This window comes from Coloeus monedula (genome assembly GCF_965178545.1).
Source record: "Coloeus monedula genome assembly, chromosome: Z".
Classification (NCBI taxonomy): domain Eukaryota; kingdom Metazoa; phylum Chordata; class Aves; order Passeriformes; family Corvidae; genus Coloeus; species Coloeus monedula.
This window is the reverse complement of record NC_138822.1, coordinates 6,711,340-6,731,333: the sequence shown is the minus strand read 5'-3', so window position 1 is coordinate 6,731,333 and position 19,994 is coordinate 6,711,340. Positions and strand designations below refer to the sequence as shown.

General features: G+C 38.6%; 1 protein-coding gene across 1 annotated transcript in view; it reads left to right on the top strand.

Annotated features, from left to right (window-relative positions):
- FBN2 (fibrillin 2) overlaps positions 1-19,994 on the top strand; it is a gene marked incomplete at both ends in the record, with an annotated part of 117,122 nt that overhangs the window by 67,064 nt on the left and 30,064 nt on the right. The window contains 17 exons of the mRNA XM_082301927.1: positions 1,041-1,091; positions 1,263-1,388; positions 2,350-2,577; positions 5,536-5,661; positions 7,475-7,603; positions 8,758-8,883; positions 9,559-9,693; positions 10,655-10,777; positions 10,897-11,022; positions 11,616-11,741; positions 12,730-12,852; positions 13,977-14,099; positions 15,652-15,777; positions 17,892-18,014; positions 18,239-18,361; positions 18,629-18,790; positions 19,738-19,806. Coding sequence (XP_082158053.1) covers positions 1,041-1,091; positions 1,263-1,388; positions 2,350-2,577; positions 5,536-5,661; positions 7,475-7,603; positions 8,758-8,883; positions 9,559-9,693; positions 10,655-10,777; positions 10,897-11,022; positions 11,616-11,741; positions 12,730-12,852; positions 13,977-14,099; positions 15,652-15,777; positions 17,892-18,014; positions 18,239-18,361; positions 18,629-18,790; positions 19,738-19,806 — 2,145 coding nt within the window. The remainder of the gene's footprint in view (positions 1-1,040; positions 1,092-1,262; positions 1,389-2,349; positions 2,578-5,535; positions 5,662-7,474; positions 7,604-8,757; positions 8,884-9,558; positions 9,694-10,654; positions 10,778-10,896; positions 11,023-11,615; positions 11,742-12,729; positions 12,853-13,976; positions 14,100-15,651; positions 15,778-17,891; positions 18,015-18,238; positions 18,362-18,628; positions 18,791-19,737; positions 19,807-19,994) is intronic.

Here is a 19,994-nt window from a genome sequence, read left to right as displayed (position 1 = left end):
TAACAGGTGAATAAACCTCTTAATGGTTACAATATGTTTCATCTCCACAAGGACTGTGTATTGACTGGCATAGAGAGATAAAGGACTAAAACAGTAAAGTGAAATATCTGGTAAGATTCTGGTGGACCTTTTATGCTGTGGGCTGTTCACACTTTTTCCCCAGCTCTTTTCAAACACAGAGCTTATGTACCACTATTGATTGCGGAATAGTACCACTATGAGATTGCAGGGCTAGTTCTGGAAGCTGGAAGCAGGAATGCTAACTGTACTCTAGTTTATGGCAAAAATACTGATGCCTTTAAGGTTTGAATAATGCCAGGAGCTGAACTGGTATCAGGATGTTTTATCCTCTTATTCTTGATTGTTACTGTGGGCATGTGTATCCCCACTAACAAGCAGAGTGCAAGCAGCATCCAGCAGAGCTCTTAGCTGTGCAGTGCAGAGAAGATATTCCTTTGGACCTCAGGAAGCAGCATGGTCAGGTGAAACTGGTAAAACTGCTCAAAACCTAATCAATCTGGACAGATAATTAGCTCAGATTGGGTGCATTTGGGCCCTGAATTTCCCATTCTGTAACTAGTTAAATTTCAGCAAGCTCTCAAATCATTCTAAATCATTATGATTGCTACATTTTACATGCATATCATAAAGTAATCTCATTGCTCAGATCCATTACTCAGCTTTCGTGGGGGAAAAAAGCTGATAATTGATGTTACTACAGTTGTAAATCTTCAGGCTTCTGGAAGGAATTTTACCTTTTAGCTACATGTGACTGCAGAGACTGATCTGATGAGATGCTGATCATTTCACTAAGGAAAGCACATGAGAAAGTAATGGTGTAGGAGTTAATTTTGTCAACTATTCACTTAGTTTAAGTTGCATGTATGAATCAGTACTTTTCCTGATTGAGGCTAGAATACTCCCTGCCTTACACAGTCAAATTATTAGGGAATTCTGAAGATACGTTTATTTTTAAATCTTCTGCTGCTACCTTCCTGTCACTCTAAAGCACTAACAATTTCTTTCTGGCTTGATTCCAGACACAGCTTGCTCTAGAGGATTTGCCAGAGTGAAGGGTGTTACCTGTGAAGGTGAAGTTTTTGCTTCTTGCTCAAGACTTCCCCCCCTCCCCCCCCCCGCCTTTGAAAATGTGATAAAAGGAGATTTACTGTGTTGTTTCTTTCCTGTCACTTAAGTTCTCCATAAAGCTGCAGCTCTCCTGGTGGGGTCAGCAGGTAACTGAACTCTTTGTGTCCCCACAGACATAAATGAGTGCGAGGTTTTCCCGGGGGTTTGTCCCAATGGGCGGTGCATCAACAGCAGAGGCTCCTTTCACTGCGAGTGCCCCGAGGGGCTGACCCTGGACGGGACGGGGCGAGTGTGTTTAGGTGAGAGCATCCCCCACTTTCCCTCCTCTTCAGCTCTGTCCAACGTCTCTCCAAAATTGTTCTTCCAGGGGCTTGAAAGAAAGCGTGGTTTATTTCTGAATTATCCCAAATAATACGCCTGCTAAGATATCTGTGCCAGTTTAGAGAAGAGCTAATAATTCCTTCGAGGAATGCATTTGTTTTGAGGCTTGTTTTGCCCTCAGTGCAGTCACTAGGCTGTGCTAAAGTGCTGTCCCTGCTCTGACTCCTGTTAAGGAACAGCAGTGTCCTGCGTGATGGATGGTGAGCACAAATATGCTGGTGCAAACTGGTCATTTTTTCAGTGCACAGGCCTGTGTGTGATTCTTTTCCTGGCATTTGGGTACACAAGTACAACATTTTGCTCGCACACTTGGTTGATCTGTCTTTTGGTTGACCTCCTTTGCTGCAAATAGGATGGACCCTTGAGTATAATAAGCATAATAATTAACTTTTCTGGAAACCCTACTGTTTTCTCCTTCTGACTGGGTTTAAAGTAAGCGTAACAACAATCAGGTTTTTTTATTTTTAATCTATATTCACTGTACTATTAATTTAGTAACATAAATATAGGGAGGAATTTATTTTTTTTACCACAAGAGCCACAAAAGGGTCATTTTATAAGTGAGAGTATCTGGTACAGTAAAGACATACGTGTGTCTGTCCTGTCAAATATACATAGAAACCTAAAACACACAGAAACCTGCATGAGGGGGTAAGGGTATATCTTGATGTTGGGGGACAATGAAGGAAATTCTTCTACTTTTTTGTGGTACAAGAAAGATCCAGAAATTTAAGTATAGTGCAGTGTTAGCAACTTCACATGGCTGAACACTACAGAAGTGCAGAGTCTTGAGCAGAAGCTGAGCATTATGTGTGCTTGTGCCTGAGAAACAGCTGAGAAGAGGGATAAATGCCCTGTTTTTTGCTCTGAAACGTGCAGATATTCGCATGGAGCAGTGCTACCTGAGGTGGGATGAGGACGAGTGCGTGCAGCCCGTGCCCGGCAGGTTCCGGATGGATTCCTGCTGCTGCGCCGTGGGGGCTGCCTGGGGCTCCGACTGCGAGCGCTGCCCCATGCCCGGCACCAAGGAGCACCAGGCTCTGTGCCCCAGGGGCCCTGGCTTCTCCAAGAGGGGGGATGTTCTGACTGGCAGGCCATTCTACAAAGGTGAGCGTTTGTTCTTGTGTCTGAGAACTAATTACGTGTAGGAACCCAGAGTGCCGAAAATATTTCTCTGCCTGTTTTTAAGGGTTCTTACCCCCCTGAACAACACTGTTGTAGCTTCAAACCTTGGAAAAAATTACCAACAGTCAGACAAGAACTAAAAAATACAGTGGTGTGAATTAGGCGATAGACTACTATGTAAGGTTGTCACAGGGTGAAAAATTTAGAAGTTTTAGGCTTCTCTTTATAGTAAATAGATAAGAGTAAAAAATATCAAAATGGAGGATTGTTGTTGTTCTCTAAACCTTCTTCTCCTTCTTCTACTACTCCATATTCTGCAGTAAAAGTAGTTTGGTTTGATTGGATAGAAAATTCCTCAGTTCCTAGTTGTGTTTCTGAATAATTGGTAAGCAAGTGAAAATAATGTACGTTTTTAGTAACTATTGGTTAAAATATCTTTAAAAGGCTGTGTAAATCTTGATAATTGGCCTCACTCCTACTTTTCTTCCTTCTGTGCTGTACCTGGGTCACGCTAGTGGCTCAGTTCCTCTGATAAGACTTAATAAACAACTATCTGGAAGCATTGAAACTAAAAGAGACTTTATCTCTCAAACTCCTTGCAAGGACTTTCAGCAAATTCTCTCCCATCAGGAGATACTCACTTTGTGGCACAGTAAAGTGTCAATTACAGGTGCATCCAAGAGAGTATCCTGAGGAAATTCCAGGATTTGGGACTGTTTGTTGGGTACTTGAGAAATGTGGTAAAGGTATTTGCCTGGAAGAGCTGATGTTACAGGTGGGGGAATTCTCTGCTTTTCGTGGGAGCTTGAGAGGAAAAGGTGCAAAGTCTGAGTGGCGTAAGGAGAAAAAGGAAATTCCTGAAGGGAGAGGAGCTCTGAATTACAGCAATAACAGAAAATGTGCACCTTTTTTAAGGCAGTGCTTTGCAGAGAGGGTCAGATGAAGGTCTGTGAAGTCAAGGATTTTAGACATAAACATAAACTATTACTAAAATTTGACCAGGCCTCTCTGAGAGATTGAAGAAGGATGGGTTCTTTCTCTGGTTTGAAGAATCAGTAAGTGATGAAAAGGAGAGGGTGTCTGTTGCGTTATGATTATGAGGACAGTGACAACAGGGATCTGCAGTGATAAAGGAATAGATAAAAGCATTTTGTCCAGTTTTTGCTGGCTTCACCTCCTGTAAAGCAAAACCAAAACAGAATAGGCTGGAAAATGTTAAGACACCAGACCCAAGTTACTTTAGATGGCTAAAATCAGAGAAGAAAAACTAGATTTCTGTGTGCAGAAGCAGAGGTGATGCAGAAATGTGTTCTTTTTTTTTTTTTTTTTTAAGAATGCATTCTGAAACATTGGTCTTGAAATACCTTGAGTTGCTTGAGAAAACTATAACAGATTGGAGCTCTGCTTCACCATAAGTTCACCAATTTATTATCTAATTTTCAGGAGTTGTTAATCTCAGGCAAAGCTCTTGAATTTCATTGGTGCTTTACTAAACAAATAAGGAAAATAACAACAACAATAATAATTATAATTTTATCAACATTTGTTTAGTTAAAAAAGTTAATTAATAATTATTTTATAAATATTGTCTAGGCTGAGATTTTTTGAGGTTTGGCTTCCTGTTTCTGCCTTCATATTTGGACCACTGTTGTGTTCCATTTGCAGGAAAACATAGGAGATTGATGTTTATTTCATCGAAGATGTTTCTCAGTTAAGGACATTTCTTCAGCAAATTATATCACAGAGTGTAGGAAAAACTCATTCAGCTTTGTCCTGTGCAAGATCCTTGTCTTGGTTTGAAGACAGGTGTCTGTTAAGGAAGGCAGGAGTCTCCCTTGGAATGGAAAATGTTACCCTCTTCCCTCTGAATTGTTATAATTTTGAAATTAAGGGGCTTTGGGCAAATACATGGGAAATAGGAGTAAGAGTTCTTTACTAATATATGTATAACAAGGCAATAATACAGAAACACTGGCTTAGACAGAGTCAGGATATGACCTGACACCCTGCCGGGCAGGGTGCTGGTAGCAGTCCGATTAAATGGTGGCTGCAGTCCTCTTTGAATTGATAGAAATGGTTCTGTTGAAGTGGTGATCCTGTAGAAGGGTCAGGTCCTCCTCTGAAGGTCCAGTGGTGGTTATGTAACTCTTGTCCTCTGGGAATCCAGTAGGTAAGGCTGACTGTGGTGTTCAGAATCTCAGATTATATCCTGGCAGGAATGCTTGGTTCCTCCCCTGGGGCGGAGCATCTCACAATGGGATGATGTCATTTAATGAGTCATGCAGTGAGGCTTGGTGGCCCATTAACATAAAAATACCTCCAGAGGGAGTTATCAGGGGTGTGTCACGGAAGAGATAAAGAACACTGACCCACCTGGTTTTAACAGATGGGGATAGAAGACATCCTTTTGATTACATCTTACTTCGTAACCTAAGACAATCCCTTAACAGTTTATGTCAGCCAGCATTGAGGAGAGGTGAAACATTTCACTTGATATTCTACAGAAGGAAAAAATACGATTTTGAAAACTGAGCTCCAGCTACAACTCTGGCAGTCTTAATTTAAAAACCAAACCAAATCAACCAGGTAATAGTTGCATGTTTTACAAGCTGGCTCAGGAATACCAGGAAAATTGATTTTATCACAAAGCGAGCGATACAAGTACCAGAATTTCAGCTCAGAGAATATCACTGAATTTCTTTGACTGCCGATAAACATAAACTTTCAGTGACTGGTTTGGGTATTGTGAAGCAAAGAAAACACAAATAGTCCAAAAGGCAGGGAAACATCTCCCTTCCAATCAAATCCCCAGGGATGTCCCTTCTAACCCAAACATTGCCTTTTATGCTCAGTAAAATTGGTAAAAACAAACAGGAAATTCCCATTAATTCCATATATCCTTGTGCTTAAGAATGTTCTTTTCTTTGTTTTTGTTAATAGATATCAATGAATGCAAAGTGTTCCCTGGCATGTGCATGAATGGTAAATGTAGAAACACAATTGGAAGTTTCAAATGCAGATGTAACAGTGGGTTCACTTTAGATATGGAGGAAAGAAACTGTACAGGTGAGTAAGTCTTGCATTTTCCACAGCCTTCCTGAGAATCATGGAATAGTCCTGGTTGAAAGGAACCTGAAAAGACCAGCTCTTGCAACCAGTTGTGAGGAAAGGGAGCCCAGATGAGATTATCTAGCACCTCTTGGAAACATCCGGTGATGGGGACTCCACCACATCCCTGGGGCTTTTTAAAGGGACCTGCTCTTGTGGCGTAGCTTGATGATCTGGAAACTTAATGCCATTCATTTCCTTCATTAATCTTTGGACAGAATGGCCAATTGTCTCAAGTTTCTCTTTCAGAAACTGCTTATTTAATACATGCAACACTTTTCTCTTTTTATAATTGGTGTCTAAGATGCTCAGGTCATGCTATATCAGTACGACCTGAAAAATCAGTAAGGATCATGAGCGAAGCCAAGTTTAATGTTCTAACACAGAGATTATCTTAATTTACATTCCTTACTCTCTTGGTCATTGTATTACTAAATGACTTAGAGACTGCAAGTTAATTTTCTTTAAGATTTGATGGCTGAGGACACACAAAGGCATCTCTGCAATTCTGAGACCAGTGCAACATTAACTCAAGAAGATACAGACACGTGCTTTTAATTTAGAAGTTTAGGATTTTGTTCTTTACTGTCTGGAAAATCTGAAGATAAGCTTGGCAGTTCTTTGGCTGTGAGAATTTGGATGCCTGCATTGTGGGTGGCTCTGTGCTGAAAATGAAGGAGGTTTTGTTACAACATACAGGCGTCCATGAGTGTGTCTGCATAACAACTATGAAGTGTGGGTGGTAAGTCATGTTCACTGAGGTTGGTCTGGATGCTAATGTTGCCCTAGCTGGTGATTTCCATGTTTTTATAGTGATTGCATTGATGGAAAATGCATTTAACAAATTTTATTTCTAAGCTAACAAGAATAGGTCAGAAAACTCCCTGGAAAAGCTTTTTTTTTTCTTTTGTTCCGTGGTGATGAAATTATTCCACTGAACAGCCGTAGAGAAACAGGTTTTTTTAAATAGATGACTTTTTTGCTTGTTTTAAATTAGTGAAAAAGTGTTTATAAAGCTTGTAGGAACCCAGATGCTCAGTAATGCCCCAGATCTGCCATGTGGGTCTGGCACCTCCACACATCTGTGAGGACTGAACTGTCATCATCCAGCAGAAACCTGTCCATGGCCAGTGACACAAAGTCCTCTCCTGCAGCACTGACCTGTTTCACTGGATCATATCCACATTAAAATTCCTCTTTAGATTTCTGACTCACTACCAGTGTGATTTAAAAAGAGCTTCTCTGTCTTTTTTTGCTAGAGTTTTCCACAGTAAGTTTCATTCAAACTTAACTAACAAGAAAACCAGTGAACTGTAAATTTAGTTTTTATAGGAACTAATTCCTAATGGAAAGGGTGTATGTAAGCTTATAATGCTATGACTGGATAAATATCTTCATAATAGTCAAATGATAATCAATGGCACTGTAGTCGTGGAGTCAGTTGATAACCTCTGTGACAATGACATCTTGTAATTTCTCACACTTAATTATTTCCTTAAGAATCTAACCTTAAATTACACTTAATAGAGGCAGACTTGTTGCACAGTTTATTGGGATCTGAGAGCTCTGGAGACACAACCTTATGAATCTTTCATGGACTGTTTCACATAATCAGATTTTTCTATAAGTAATTTGTTTTTGTCTGTTGATTTGCATACTGTATATGATTTCTGTAGACTTAATTTATAGTGGCCAAGTGTTCATTTCTGTGAAAAGCAGGATAACCTTAAACCCAGTTTGATTTTTCTACCTCTCCACTGCTATGAAACAGACATTGATGAGTGCAGGATCTCCCCAGACTTGTGTGGAAGTGGTGCTTGTGTCAACACTCCTGGCAGCTTTGAGTGTGAGTGCTTTGCTGGCTACGAAAGTGGATTTATGATGATGAAGAACTGCATGGGTAAGTGTTGCCAGGGTGCCCTGGAGACTCCATTTGCTGTGCAAAGCCTGGCTGTTCTCTGAACTGTACAAACTCTGCCACACTGACGCTTCAGATGTGTCATTATTGTGACTTCGTGAGCACATGAGTCAGATACGCAGTTTATAGGGCAGATTACTGAATTAAGTCTATAGCCTTGCTTGTTCTTTATGCTAATTACTTATACCCTTAAGAGACGCTTATTCTGTACAGATGTTTTAGAATAGCAGCAACTCTTCACACAATTAATTTAAAAACTGCTTATGGGGTACCCAAATATATGGTAAAGGTAGGAATAGAAATCTGAAATTTCAAAAGCAGTGTCATTCCCTTTTCATTAATTCTTCTAGGACCCAAGAAATTCTCACAGCATTTTCTGGAAAAACATTACATCTCTAACCTATTTAAAGTTGTAAGAATAGATCTGGAGACACCAAAAGTTACTGGTCACCTTAAAAAATATTGACTTAGACTCCTGTCACCTTTGCTTGTTTTCCTGCAAATTGTGATACTTTTAGACTTTCCTGGGAGTCCAAAAGTGTGAGTGCATCCTCCACCTTGAACATCTTTTGGGCACATTTCTCTCCATCCTCAGCAGCAGTGTTAGCTGGTTTTATCAGGTTTATGAGTCAAATGTTCAGTTTGCCTTTATAAGCTGTGACAAGAGTGTTTTACACCCACACCATGGCATACACAGGGGTTGCCAAACTGAGGAGCCATTCAGGTAAAACTTGACATACAAACATCCCCGTAACTGCATCCATAGAGAACAATTTCAGTGCATACATAAACAGGTGTCTGGGTGCATTAAGAATCATTAAAAAAACCAGAAAACAATCATACATTTTCATAAAGGGCAACATCCAAACAGTTGCTGCCTTTGCTTGTGTCTTCTGTCTCACTGACTACCTAATTATAAATAATGAATTTCTGGTTTTCTTGAGAGGAAAAATATCCATCTTTAGAGTTAATAATAATTTACAGCTTTTTGTTTTCCCTGTTGTACAGCATGAGGAAAGGAGCAACACCATGAAACAATCCTTTTGTTTCGTCACTTGTAGACGCTGGGAATTGCTTTTTTTCTTCGTTGCCTCTTGGTAATGATTTTATATTTGCACGTCATGGTTTCTTTGCAGATATAGACGAGTGTGAACGCAACCCTCTGCTGTGCAGAGGTGGCACCTGTGTGAACACTGAGGGGAGTTTTCGGTGTGACTGTCCCCTGGGGCATGAGCTGTCACCATCACAGGAGGAATGCTTAGGTGAGTTTCAATAATCTTCAGCTTGGAGAATGGTTATTTCTGCTTTGAACACGTCCAGTCCCTGGCAAGGGTGGGTCCCAGGAATCTCTTAAACAAATAAATGTTCCTCCTTTACATGGGTGTTTTCAAATCAAAATCTGAAATCCTGTAAAATCCTCAGTAATGCTGTTGATTCCAAAGAAGAATGTTTTAGTAGGCCTCTTAGGGGTTATTTAGCAACTTAAAGGACTGTACCACTCATGGGAGCAGCTTTAATCAGTCACAAAAAAGTGTTGTCCCTCGATGAAATGCATCTCTCCTTTTAGCACATAATTCACCAAAATTATGGGAAAAAAAAAAAAAAGAAAGAAAAAAAAAGGCCAAAAAAAGAAGCATATTATCTCTTTGGCTTATTTTCTTGATGGAAAATGGCAGACTTGGTAATTAATGCCCACAGCAGAGTCTGTAACTAATGCTCAGAGATGTGAATCAGGGAAGATCAGTCTTTGGACAGTGGTTTAAATGTGCTGTGCAGAACTCCATTCCTTGAACTGGAACATGCCAAGAACAAGAAAGAAATTGAACGAACCTGAAAGCCACCAACTTGCAGCATTACCTCTCACTCTCCTTGGAATTTGAGCTGTCAGAACTGTTAAATATTCTGACTTACAACTGATATGAATGATTCTTCCCCAGATGTAAATGAGTGCTCGTTGAGTGACAGTCTCTGCAGAAATGGCAAGTGTGTGAACATGGTTGGGACATACCAGTGCTTCTGTGACTCTGGGTACCAGCCCACTCCTGACAGGCAAGGATGCACAGGCAAGTGTTGTGCACCTGCACGTGTGACTTTGTGCTTCAGCTCCATTGTTCTGTCTGTCCTTGTTTTTATTTAATTTCATACCTTCCTTTTGAAAATAGTCAGGGCTGTCTTCTCATCTGCTATGAGAGTTATCATGAACTATTGTGGACTCAGAAATACAGAGAAGGTGTAAAAAGATGGTTGCTATACTGAACTCTGCAGAACACTTTGTGAGGAATTATTCTTTCTGTACTACTCCATTAAAATCAGAGGCTTGAGCTAACAACCAGAAAATACTGCTAGATTTCTTGATCAAGCAAGAAAAGCCCCATGCACTGATGGTTTCTCTTTCACTTTTTCTCCTTATCATATGCATCTCTTAAATCCTTCACTATAATAATACTCAATAATGTAGTTGCCAGCATATCAACCCGTTGCAAAGGAGAACAGCAGTACTGAGAGGGTTTTTTATTTGCTTGTTATGGTTCTTTATAAAAAAAATATTAATTTGTTCTACATTTCAAACTTGAAGTTTCTCAAGGTTCCTTTCCCTTTCCCTTTCCCTTTCCCTTTCCCTTTCCCTTTCCCTTTCCCTTTCCCTTTCCCTTTCCCTTTCCCTTTCCCTTTCCCTTTCCCTTTCCCTTTCCCTTTCCCTTCCCCTTCCCCTTCCCCTTCCCCTTCCCCTTCCCCTTCCCCTTCCCCTTCCCCTTCCCCTTCCCCTTCCCCTTTCCCTTCCTGTTTTTTTGTGCTTTTTTTCACACCCCTAGCAACACATAGGAAGAAAATCAACATTTAACATAGCCACTTGCTCCCACAGAGGAACAAGCAGTTGAAAGAGGGAAAAATGAATAAAATGTGAATCAGAGACAGTAGAATGAGAATAAAAATTCAAAATGGAACCACTCATAAACTGTTTCATGTAAAATGTAAAGAGAATATGGTTTATTTCTTATAAAAGTAGACTTACTGCTACCAGTGTTGCTTCCCCAGATATTGATGAGTGTATGATAATGAATGGAGGCTGTGACACCCACTGCACTAACTCAGAAGGCAGCTATGAGTGCAGCTGCAGTGATGGCTATGCTCTGATGCCAGATGTCAGGACATGTGCAGGTAGGTTTTTATACCTTAAAAGCTCCTGCATCCTATCTTTCAGCCAGAATCAATGTGGTGTGCTAGCTCATCTGTGCCAGAGTGACAGAATTATCTGTTTGGGTTTTTTTTTCCCTCAGATATTGATGAATGTGAAAACAATCCAGATATCTGTGATGGTGGGCAGTGTACCAATATCCCAGGGGAATATCGCTGTCTCTGTTATGATGGATTTATGGTTTCTATAGACATGAAGACTTGTGTTGGTGAGTAGCCATGTGCAACAAACTTGGTGCAAGTCTAAAAATCGGGCAGCTTGTGTTTCAAGATGTTCTTTCTGCTGAGTCCTTGAAAGTGGGTATTGAAATTATGTACATTATAAAACGAAATAACATGTATGCCTTGTTGGTAAGTCCTTAAAAATGAACCAGATCACACAGTTAAAAAAATATTTGGGGTGATTTTACTATAATGGAACACATGTATTGAGAAAGGATTAGTTGAGGGAACCAGAAAGGGGCACTTCAAAAATTGTTCTTTGGAGGAAAATTGCTATGATCAAAAATATGTTTTAAGGAAATTATTTTAAGTGATTCTTGCAAGAAAAAATTTACTTCATAGTCCCTTAAATAGCATTCAAAAAAAAGTGAAAACAACTAATATTTGTTTTACCACAAAATAGTGGTATTTGGACTGCATTTATCCTTACTTGTTTTGGGGAATTTGCAGAGTGGAACAGCTGAAATATATTATGATTAAGAAAAATAAATGCCTCATGTAGTAGATATTTTCACCTGAAATAAAGTTTTTCAAAATGACAATAATGTCCAACTAATAATTAATTCATATTCACCTATAGATGTGAATGAATGTGATTTGAATTCCAACATCTGCATGTTTGGGGAGTGCGAAAACACCAAGGGCTCCTTCATTTGTCACTGTCAAGTTGGGTATTCAGTCAAGAAAGGAACCACAGGGTGCACAGGTAAAGCAGATTTCCAGTGAGTGTGTCACATATATTGGTTGGCTTCCAGGTAAAAAAAATACACAAGTGTTCACACACAAGAGAGAGATTGGTATCTGTATATATTTATATATATATATGAGTGTTTCACACATGCTAGCACATGCCAGACTTTTAAATGGACTGTTCCGTCACCAGTATCAATTCTGGAGGCCCCTTACATAACTAATTTTAAAGGTTTTATCAGTACAGGTTGTGTGAACACCCGTGTTACAGAACGTGGCTTGGGGAGGCAGGGCTGCAGTTGTGTTGGAAGTATTTTATCAGTGCTCATTTGTCATATGTACCTGGAGGATGAGCTCACCTCTCGACTCAAGCTGCAGGAAATGACCATGAGGTCTAAGGAAAGAACAAGAGGGAAAAAAAGTAAACAAAAAAAGTGAACAACCTGTGCCAACATTTTTTAAAGATCTGTAGTCACTCATAGTCACTCTACAAGTTCCTGTGATAGTTAAGCAGTACTTTGTCTTCTGCAAGGTGGGTTCACTGCTCTCTAGAATCCAGCCTCATCCAGAATTAGTCTCGTGGGAACGTTGACAGAATTTCTCCTGCAATTTGGTGTTTAGGAATTTGTTCTATAACTACTATAACCCTGCACATACAATTTTTTTCATAACTAGAAGGTGCCTGTGCACCCAAAGACCTCATCCCAGTTTTAGACATAAAAAGATCAGCATATTCCGTATTTCTGGAAAAATATAGTTAATTGCAAGCTGAAAACCACTTGCAGGAAAGCAGACTGTCATGTTTACAAACAAAGAGCAAAAATAAAATGCAGTTTTCACTCCTTTTTAGTAATACAGAATACAAAATAACTTGCTTGAATTATTCTGTGCTTTTAAACATTAGTTTTTTAAAGGACTGCAAACCTTCACAGTGGAAATGTGTGAAAGAAACAGAATTTTTAATATTCAGATGTAAATACTGATAGTCTGTTTTGTGCTTGCAGATGTGAATGAGTGTGAAACTGGAGCTCACAACTGTGACATGCATGCCTCCTGTGTCAATGTGCCAGGAAGTTTTAAATGCAGTTGCAGAGAAGGTTGGGCTGGAAATGGCATTAAGTGTGTTGGTAAGTATATGGAAAATAAAGCTTTTTTCTCTCTCCCCTCCCACGTTTTTCTTTTCTGAAGGCATGTAATGTGACTGTGTGATTAGTCCATTAGAAACAAAGAATTATTCTTTTGTCTGCTGTACTCTGTGGTTAGATGGGTATGAAAGATTCTTATGTTCCACAGGTTTGTATTTTGAAGAAAAAAAATCTCTTTTCTATCTCAGAAGCTTGACTGTATAACATTTAATGAATTAACTACATATTTTACAAAGTTGAAATACAACTGCTACTAGAATGTGCAAAAAAAAAAAAAAAATTGAATTTGTTTTATGATTTACTGTCAGTAAGATATTTCCATAACTTCAGACATTTTTTAGTAGATGTCCTGTAGTATATCTAGTTTATAGACCCCTGATATAAAGCAGGTTGGATTGGAGGAGTGGGAAACATGTAACTGCTTTTGCTGGGCTGCTAGAGTTGCATATGTCCCCTTGCCCTCATGCTTTACTTTGGTGAGTGAAAGATTGTAATACTTGCTTTTTTGTTTTCAGAATATTTTGGGATTTATGGAAGAGGAGCATCATTTAACGATTAGGCTTTATTGATGTAATGTGCTAAAGAAAATCACTGTAGTATGAGATTTCTTGTTTCTTCTTAATTTTTTTTATTTTTCTTCCTTTTTTATTTTTCTATTTTTTTTTATTTTTTGCCCACATTGACATTCAAGTGAATAGCTGGCATCAACTCTCATGCAGTTGCATTGTTTTCACTTTCTTCTATTTGAGGAGACTTTGTAAATAAGTGACAGGTTTTTACCTCACTGGTTTCTTTGGTTCTAATTTTATTGTAGCTATTTTTGAATTCAAGCTCTTTAACAGGATATTAACATCCAAGTAACAAGTCAGCTGAATTCCATCTGTTGCTCAGAAATATTTTGCCCAGTCCCACGCGTTTCAATTCAAAGGAAGAAGTATTAAAATGGAGTCACTGTAGATTAACCCTGTATCATCTAACAACAAATTTGTGTCTTTATGGAGACATAAACAATGTTTGCAGTTGTGCTGGTTAGCTTGGCAGTTAATTGCCAGCCAGGTGTACTAATTGCTGTGCTGCTGCCTGCACTTTGTGACCCCGATGTGCAGATCTTGATGAGTGCTCTAATGGGACCCAGCGGTGCAGCGCCAACGCTCAGTGTGTGAACAGCCCGGGCTCCTACCACTGTGCCTGTGCAGAGGGATTCACTGGAGATGGCTTTACCTGCTCTGGTAAGGAGTTTTGTGAAACCTGACTTGTCCCAGGTTTTTCTTCTCCTGTATGGAACCTTTGTGAATTAGACCTAAGCCCAAAGTGCGAGACAATAAAAATGTGAAAGTGTCATTAAAGATCAAGATTCTTCCTGTCTGCATAAGAAATGCTGACAAAGGAACCTGATTGTTCTTTTGACTTGTGTGCCAGTTGGACCCACTGGGTCCATTTGTTGGGTGAAGCTCCTGTCTGCTGCTTCTTCCTCCTCCTCATCTTCATGGCATTTATTTTGAACACGAATGTCCTGCTTTAAGCAGCCCCTCTAATCAAGAATACTGAATACCAGCTCTGTTATACTTCCTCTCTCTGTCATCATCTATTTTCCCCTCAGTCTATTAGTAGAACAGGATGTGATCATTAACACAGGACTTCTTAAAAAGAAAAACAAACTTGCAGTTAAAAACCACTGCTGTGATATCTGTGTTTAAATTTGTAGGTGAGTGGTCACTCTTAAGAATGGACACTGTTACTCACACAGTGAGTGACTCAACATAAACTGGCACTTATTATATAAAGTGTAAAGATTTAATATTAAATATTAATTATAATACTATGTCTTGGGCTGCTCTGGTCTTTATCTCCACAGAGTGGAGATGCAACATTTTCTCTGTTGTTGACTTTTCACATCTTGTGTTTAGTCAGCATATTTAAAGGTTTGAAGGAATGCATCCTAATGATAGTAAAATACTTAGAAAACTACTGTGAATGCATTCATAATTGGCTAGCTGGCTAATTATAAATAAAAATTAATTTACATCTTAGAGAGAAGGTTTTCTGATTAGCAGTGTAAAGTTTTTTATTTGGCAATAAGGACCTTCAAATATGACTTATTTTTGTATTTCAAGTTTTTGGTTCATGAGCACAAGGTTTTATCCCTATATTGTATTAAGTATGGACTAATAAAAAGAAGAAGGCACATAAAAATTTCTTTGGACAGTCATAAGCATACCTGACAAAATTATGACTTCTTATGATGACTGCAATGGTGAATGCCCTCTGTCATTCTCTTTCTTTATAGCTCTTTTGGAGAGTACTACAAGAATTCCTACTGTGCAAGCAGTACTTGTAATGTTCATCCTCCTCAAAGAGTATTTTCTAAAATGAATATGATAATAATTTTCTGTGTATGATTCACTTAGGAAAATTTGCCTTTTGAATGTTTTTTATGTCAAAATAGCATAGCAATATATACCAGGAGGCAAAGTTTTGTCTTTTTAAGCAAGGTATTTAACTTATTTGTCAAGGTTAGTAGTATTGAATCTTAAATCTTGCATAATTATAAAAATATATCATCTGTTAATGAAAAACAAGGAGTAAGGAATCGTGGCAAGGTGAAAAGAATAATTTTGGAAATTGTGTTTGGTTTTCTGCATTCTTTCAATTTACTTCAGTGTATGTTTTGTTTTATAACTTCAGTGCTCAACAGCACTATTTCTTTGAACATCAGGATATCTTTATGTGCTTTTGCTAGTGAAACCTGCAGTTTCAGAGAGGTTTTCCTGTCTTCCACAGATGTTGATGAATGTGCAGAGAATGTCAACCTGTGTGAAAATGGGCAGTGCCTGAATGCCCCCGGTGCCTTTCGCTGTGAGTGTGAGATGGGGTTCACTCCTGCCTCTGACAGCAAGTCCTGCCAAGGTGAGCTGCTGCTCCCTCAGTTTTGTTCTCTGAGTTAGGGTTGGCTGCTCTGAAGCAAAGAACAAGGAACAGAACCTCAAGCTGGAAGCAGAGAAATCACCACATGTTTCACATATAAGAAATTTCTTCAATGTGAATTATGTTGAAGATTGCTTTCATCTTTTTATGAAGTTTTCCTGGCCTTCATCCATAAATCGCAGCGTAGAGGTTTTCCTCAGCAATTTTGTTTTTTTTTTTTAAATTCCTTTTTTTCACTGTTGGATAGTGTGTAGAAAATCCTGTGTTATCTTTCTGGTCCAGTTCAGCTTCTATTCCCCATTGTGTTCTTACACTTTTTGTTTTTGTTGTTTGATATGACTGTACAGTAGATAAAAACATTTTAGCTGGATCCCCAAAACTTTTAAACTTACTTCAAATTTGATGGTGGAAACCACGTAACATCTTACGAAATTAAAATTCTTGGTGAGATATGAAAAACGAGTTTCAAAATGTAATCTGTAATATTCAGTCCAGAGCATGTTCTAACATTCAGGTGTACATGTATGAATCAGACTTCAGAATAATTCAGGTGTTTCTGAGGAATTACCTGTGCCACTGTGTAGTCAGATTTGTTAATCATTACCAGCTACTGTCAGTCATCTTTACTGAATTTCTTGGTGCAGCTCAGTTGTGTTACAGTGATGCCAATGGTCTCGAAAAAAATCCTCTAATAGGTCCAATCTATTCCAGCCAACCAATGTTCTGAAAAACAATGTAATTCTAATTTTTAGGTCAGTGTGTTACCAATAGTTGAAAGATTTTGGAGAAATGCTTGATATATTACTGTGATTCCAGCAGAGATCTGAAAGAATTCCGTTGATTAAACTGTGCTGTTGGAGAACTAGAATATCTGGGTGCTGAATACTTAAAAGAAGTTATCCTTTCTTTCTTTCATTTTGAAGTTGATATATTAATTTGTCCTATGACAGGGGGAGTCCTTGTCTGATTTCTACAATCAAGGGGCAAAATCCAAAGTCTTGATTTAATTGTGCATTAAAGTGCATTAATTGTAATACAAATCATTAATCCCCTTTCCTCAAAAGTCCATTGAGATGTCAGAACATTAGCTTCTCAATGACCCAATTTGGAGGTCATTCCATGGCTGTACTCCAGGGTATTTATAAATTTTAATTTCCAGATTAAATTGACTCAGGACTTTTGGATGTTAAGCATTCGTTTTCCGTAAAAAAAAAGTGTCTCTCAAATTGCCCTCAGAAGTTAACCTTTCTCATATGTTCTCAACCTCTGGTTGAGGCAATCTGGCCAGGTTGAAAGTAGATATTTTATTGCTGTAATAATTTTAATACCCCTTTTGCACATCTTGTGCAAAATTAGTTCATCAGTAGAGCACTGTACTCAGAATTTCAAATTAAAATTTGGCTGTGCTTTGTAAAATGATATTAATGCTTTCCTCTTCCCTGTCTCTGCTAAAAATAATTCACTGGTACATGCCAGAATTGCATTTGCCTTTTCCACAGCTGCTTTATTCTGGCAACATAAAAAGTCTTGCTGTCTGACAGTACATGGAGGGATTTTTTTCCACTCTTATCCTACTTAACTTCAGCTCAGAAGTCTTTTACAGTTTGTGCCTAAAACCATAGCTTTGCAGTCTGTGCTGTCAGTGTTCAACTCTTTTCTACACCATAGCTGACAAAATCATCCAATTTTCTGTCAGTGTCTTTCAACTTGATTTCATCTTCAATTTAGATGAGCATGTAGGCATTTTAGCTCATCTGTCTGTAGTTACTACATAATTATTTTAATATGGGCTTGAGAAAATCACAGATAATTCTTACTTCCTGTATTCCTATTTTTCCTGTATTCTTCCTCCAAGGAGATGTGACTGTTGATGCCTACACCCTCTCTTTCTTCGTATTACACTTTCTTTACAAATACAAATTCACAAATAAAAATTCCGTGTAGTATTCTACACGACCTCAGAAATGTTAGTTTTTAAAATATATTGCATGTGTCTCCTTTTGCTTTTAGTAGTATGACATGTAATGATAACAACAGCAATAATAACATAATATAGTAATGCTTTTTAACTTTCTCTTCTTAATATATTTCTTCAGACACCGATGAATGCTCCTTCCAGAATATTTGTGTGTTTGGCACCTGCAATAATCTCCCAGGAATGTTTCGCTGTATCTGTGATGATGGCTATGAACTAGACAGAACTGGGGGAAACTGCACAGGTAAATCACTGCTTTTCAGAAAAATGTCAGATAAAAGGGTGGCTTCTTACATATGCAGATGGACAAAGTTTATTCTTAGCTCTTTGGTGAATTATTTGTAAAACTTTTCTTCAGTTTCAACTAAAATTCACTTGCATTTGAAATTTTCTTGCTCTGTTGTCTTAGAAAGTAAAATTGTTGTTTTTCCAGTGAGCAGATTTATGCATGTAGCTTCCCTATTTTAGATATCGATGAATGTGCCGATCCCATTAATTGTGTTAATGGTCTTTGTGTAAACACTCCTGGAAGATACGAGTGCAATTGTCCTCCAGACTTCCAGCTTAATCCTACTGGAGTGGGTTGTGTGGGTAAGTAAAAGCTTCCTGAAGTATCACTTTAGAAGTCACTGCTTTTATGCAAATAAGGATAGAAATAATAGTTCCACAATGCTGCATCTCCTTTTATATAGTTTTTAGTGTTGTCTCTCTTGACATCAGTAGCTATCAATGTTCTTGAAGTGCCAATGACTTTGAGAGCACAATTTTACTGAATTCCTCCTCCTAGGTAAGGAATTACCTGCTGTTCTTTCCCTGGATCATTGTGTGCAGCTGTAATCACATGTGCTTTTTACATAGATAACCGTGTGGGCAGTTGCTACCTGAAGTATGGACCGAGAGGGGATGGGGGCCTGTCCTGCAACACTGAGATTGGGGTTGGAGTCAGTCGTTCCTCGTGCTGCTGCTCATTGGGAAAAGCCTGGGGGAACCCCTGTGAGACCTGTCCCCCTGTAAACAGCAGTAAGGAAATGTTCTCGTGTTCTCGTGGTGCTGTCTTACTTTGGAAGGGATGGAAAAAGTATTTATAGTCTTTTGCTGTATTGTTGTACATTTGTCGTGCAGGACAATTTCCCTGCCACTGTCGGAGAGACAGAGGTGCAGAGGTGTGGAGCTGAGCATCACAGGCCTGACCTTTAGTCTTCTGTGACAGACTTGGTTCTCACAGTAATAAATCAGTGCTAACTTAGAAGGCACTTGCCACTGCACCAGGTGATACTTTAGGTAGTTTTGGGTGCTTCATTTTGCTCTTACTGTTCTCCCATTAAAAAAAAAAAAAAATTAAGAAATTTTCAGATGAGAATGGAATAGAGTGCATACATCTGCTGGGCATTTTTGCTCAGCAGCTCCAGGCTGGTAGGGAAATAAATTAATTATGCTTAGAACTCAAATCATGGCTTTGATTTGGAGAGCTTCATTATTCTCCAAAGAAGAGCACTGATAACTGTTGTGTATTTGTGTCCAAGTCACTCCTGCCTACTTTCAGAACTGTTACCTAATGACAACTATCAGCTTTGTAGAGCTTTGAAGTTCTTTAATGAATAATGCAACACAAATGTCAAGTGTGTTGTTCTTTACAGCCTCATAATAGTGGGAATTCCAAGTTTAACATCTTTATCAGTGGCATACTGACATATCAAAGAACTAATCAAAACAGAAAATCAGTATTGTACCTGCCTTCAGAGTATCTGAGATGATGGTAATAAAAGAAAGCAGAACTCCTGATCTTACATTGTTTTTCTGTTAATCTAATGCACTTGATTTATTTAGTGTGAATAGTCAAAAAAGTAGAGGCCAAATGACTGTAGGGAAGAACATTTATTTAAAACACCAGTGACATTTTATGATTCTGTTGTCATAATTTTATTTTTATGAGACTGATAGGGTGTCTCTTGTTAACTTTACTTTAGCTGAATACAACACTCTCTGTCCAGGAGGAGAAGGATTCAGACCAAATCCCATCACTATTATTTTAGAAGGTGAGTTTCTCATAAATGACTGTGATGGCTGGTGATAATAATAATAAAAAAAAGGTCATCTTTGAAGGGGAACTGCATTTCTCGGAAATCATTATAGTTAGTGCAAAGCAAAAACCACTATTAATGTGAATTGGAAAACAACATGAAAAGGCACACAGCAAAAGAATATTGAAGAAGTCCAGCACCCT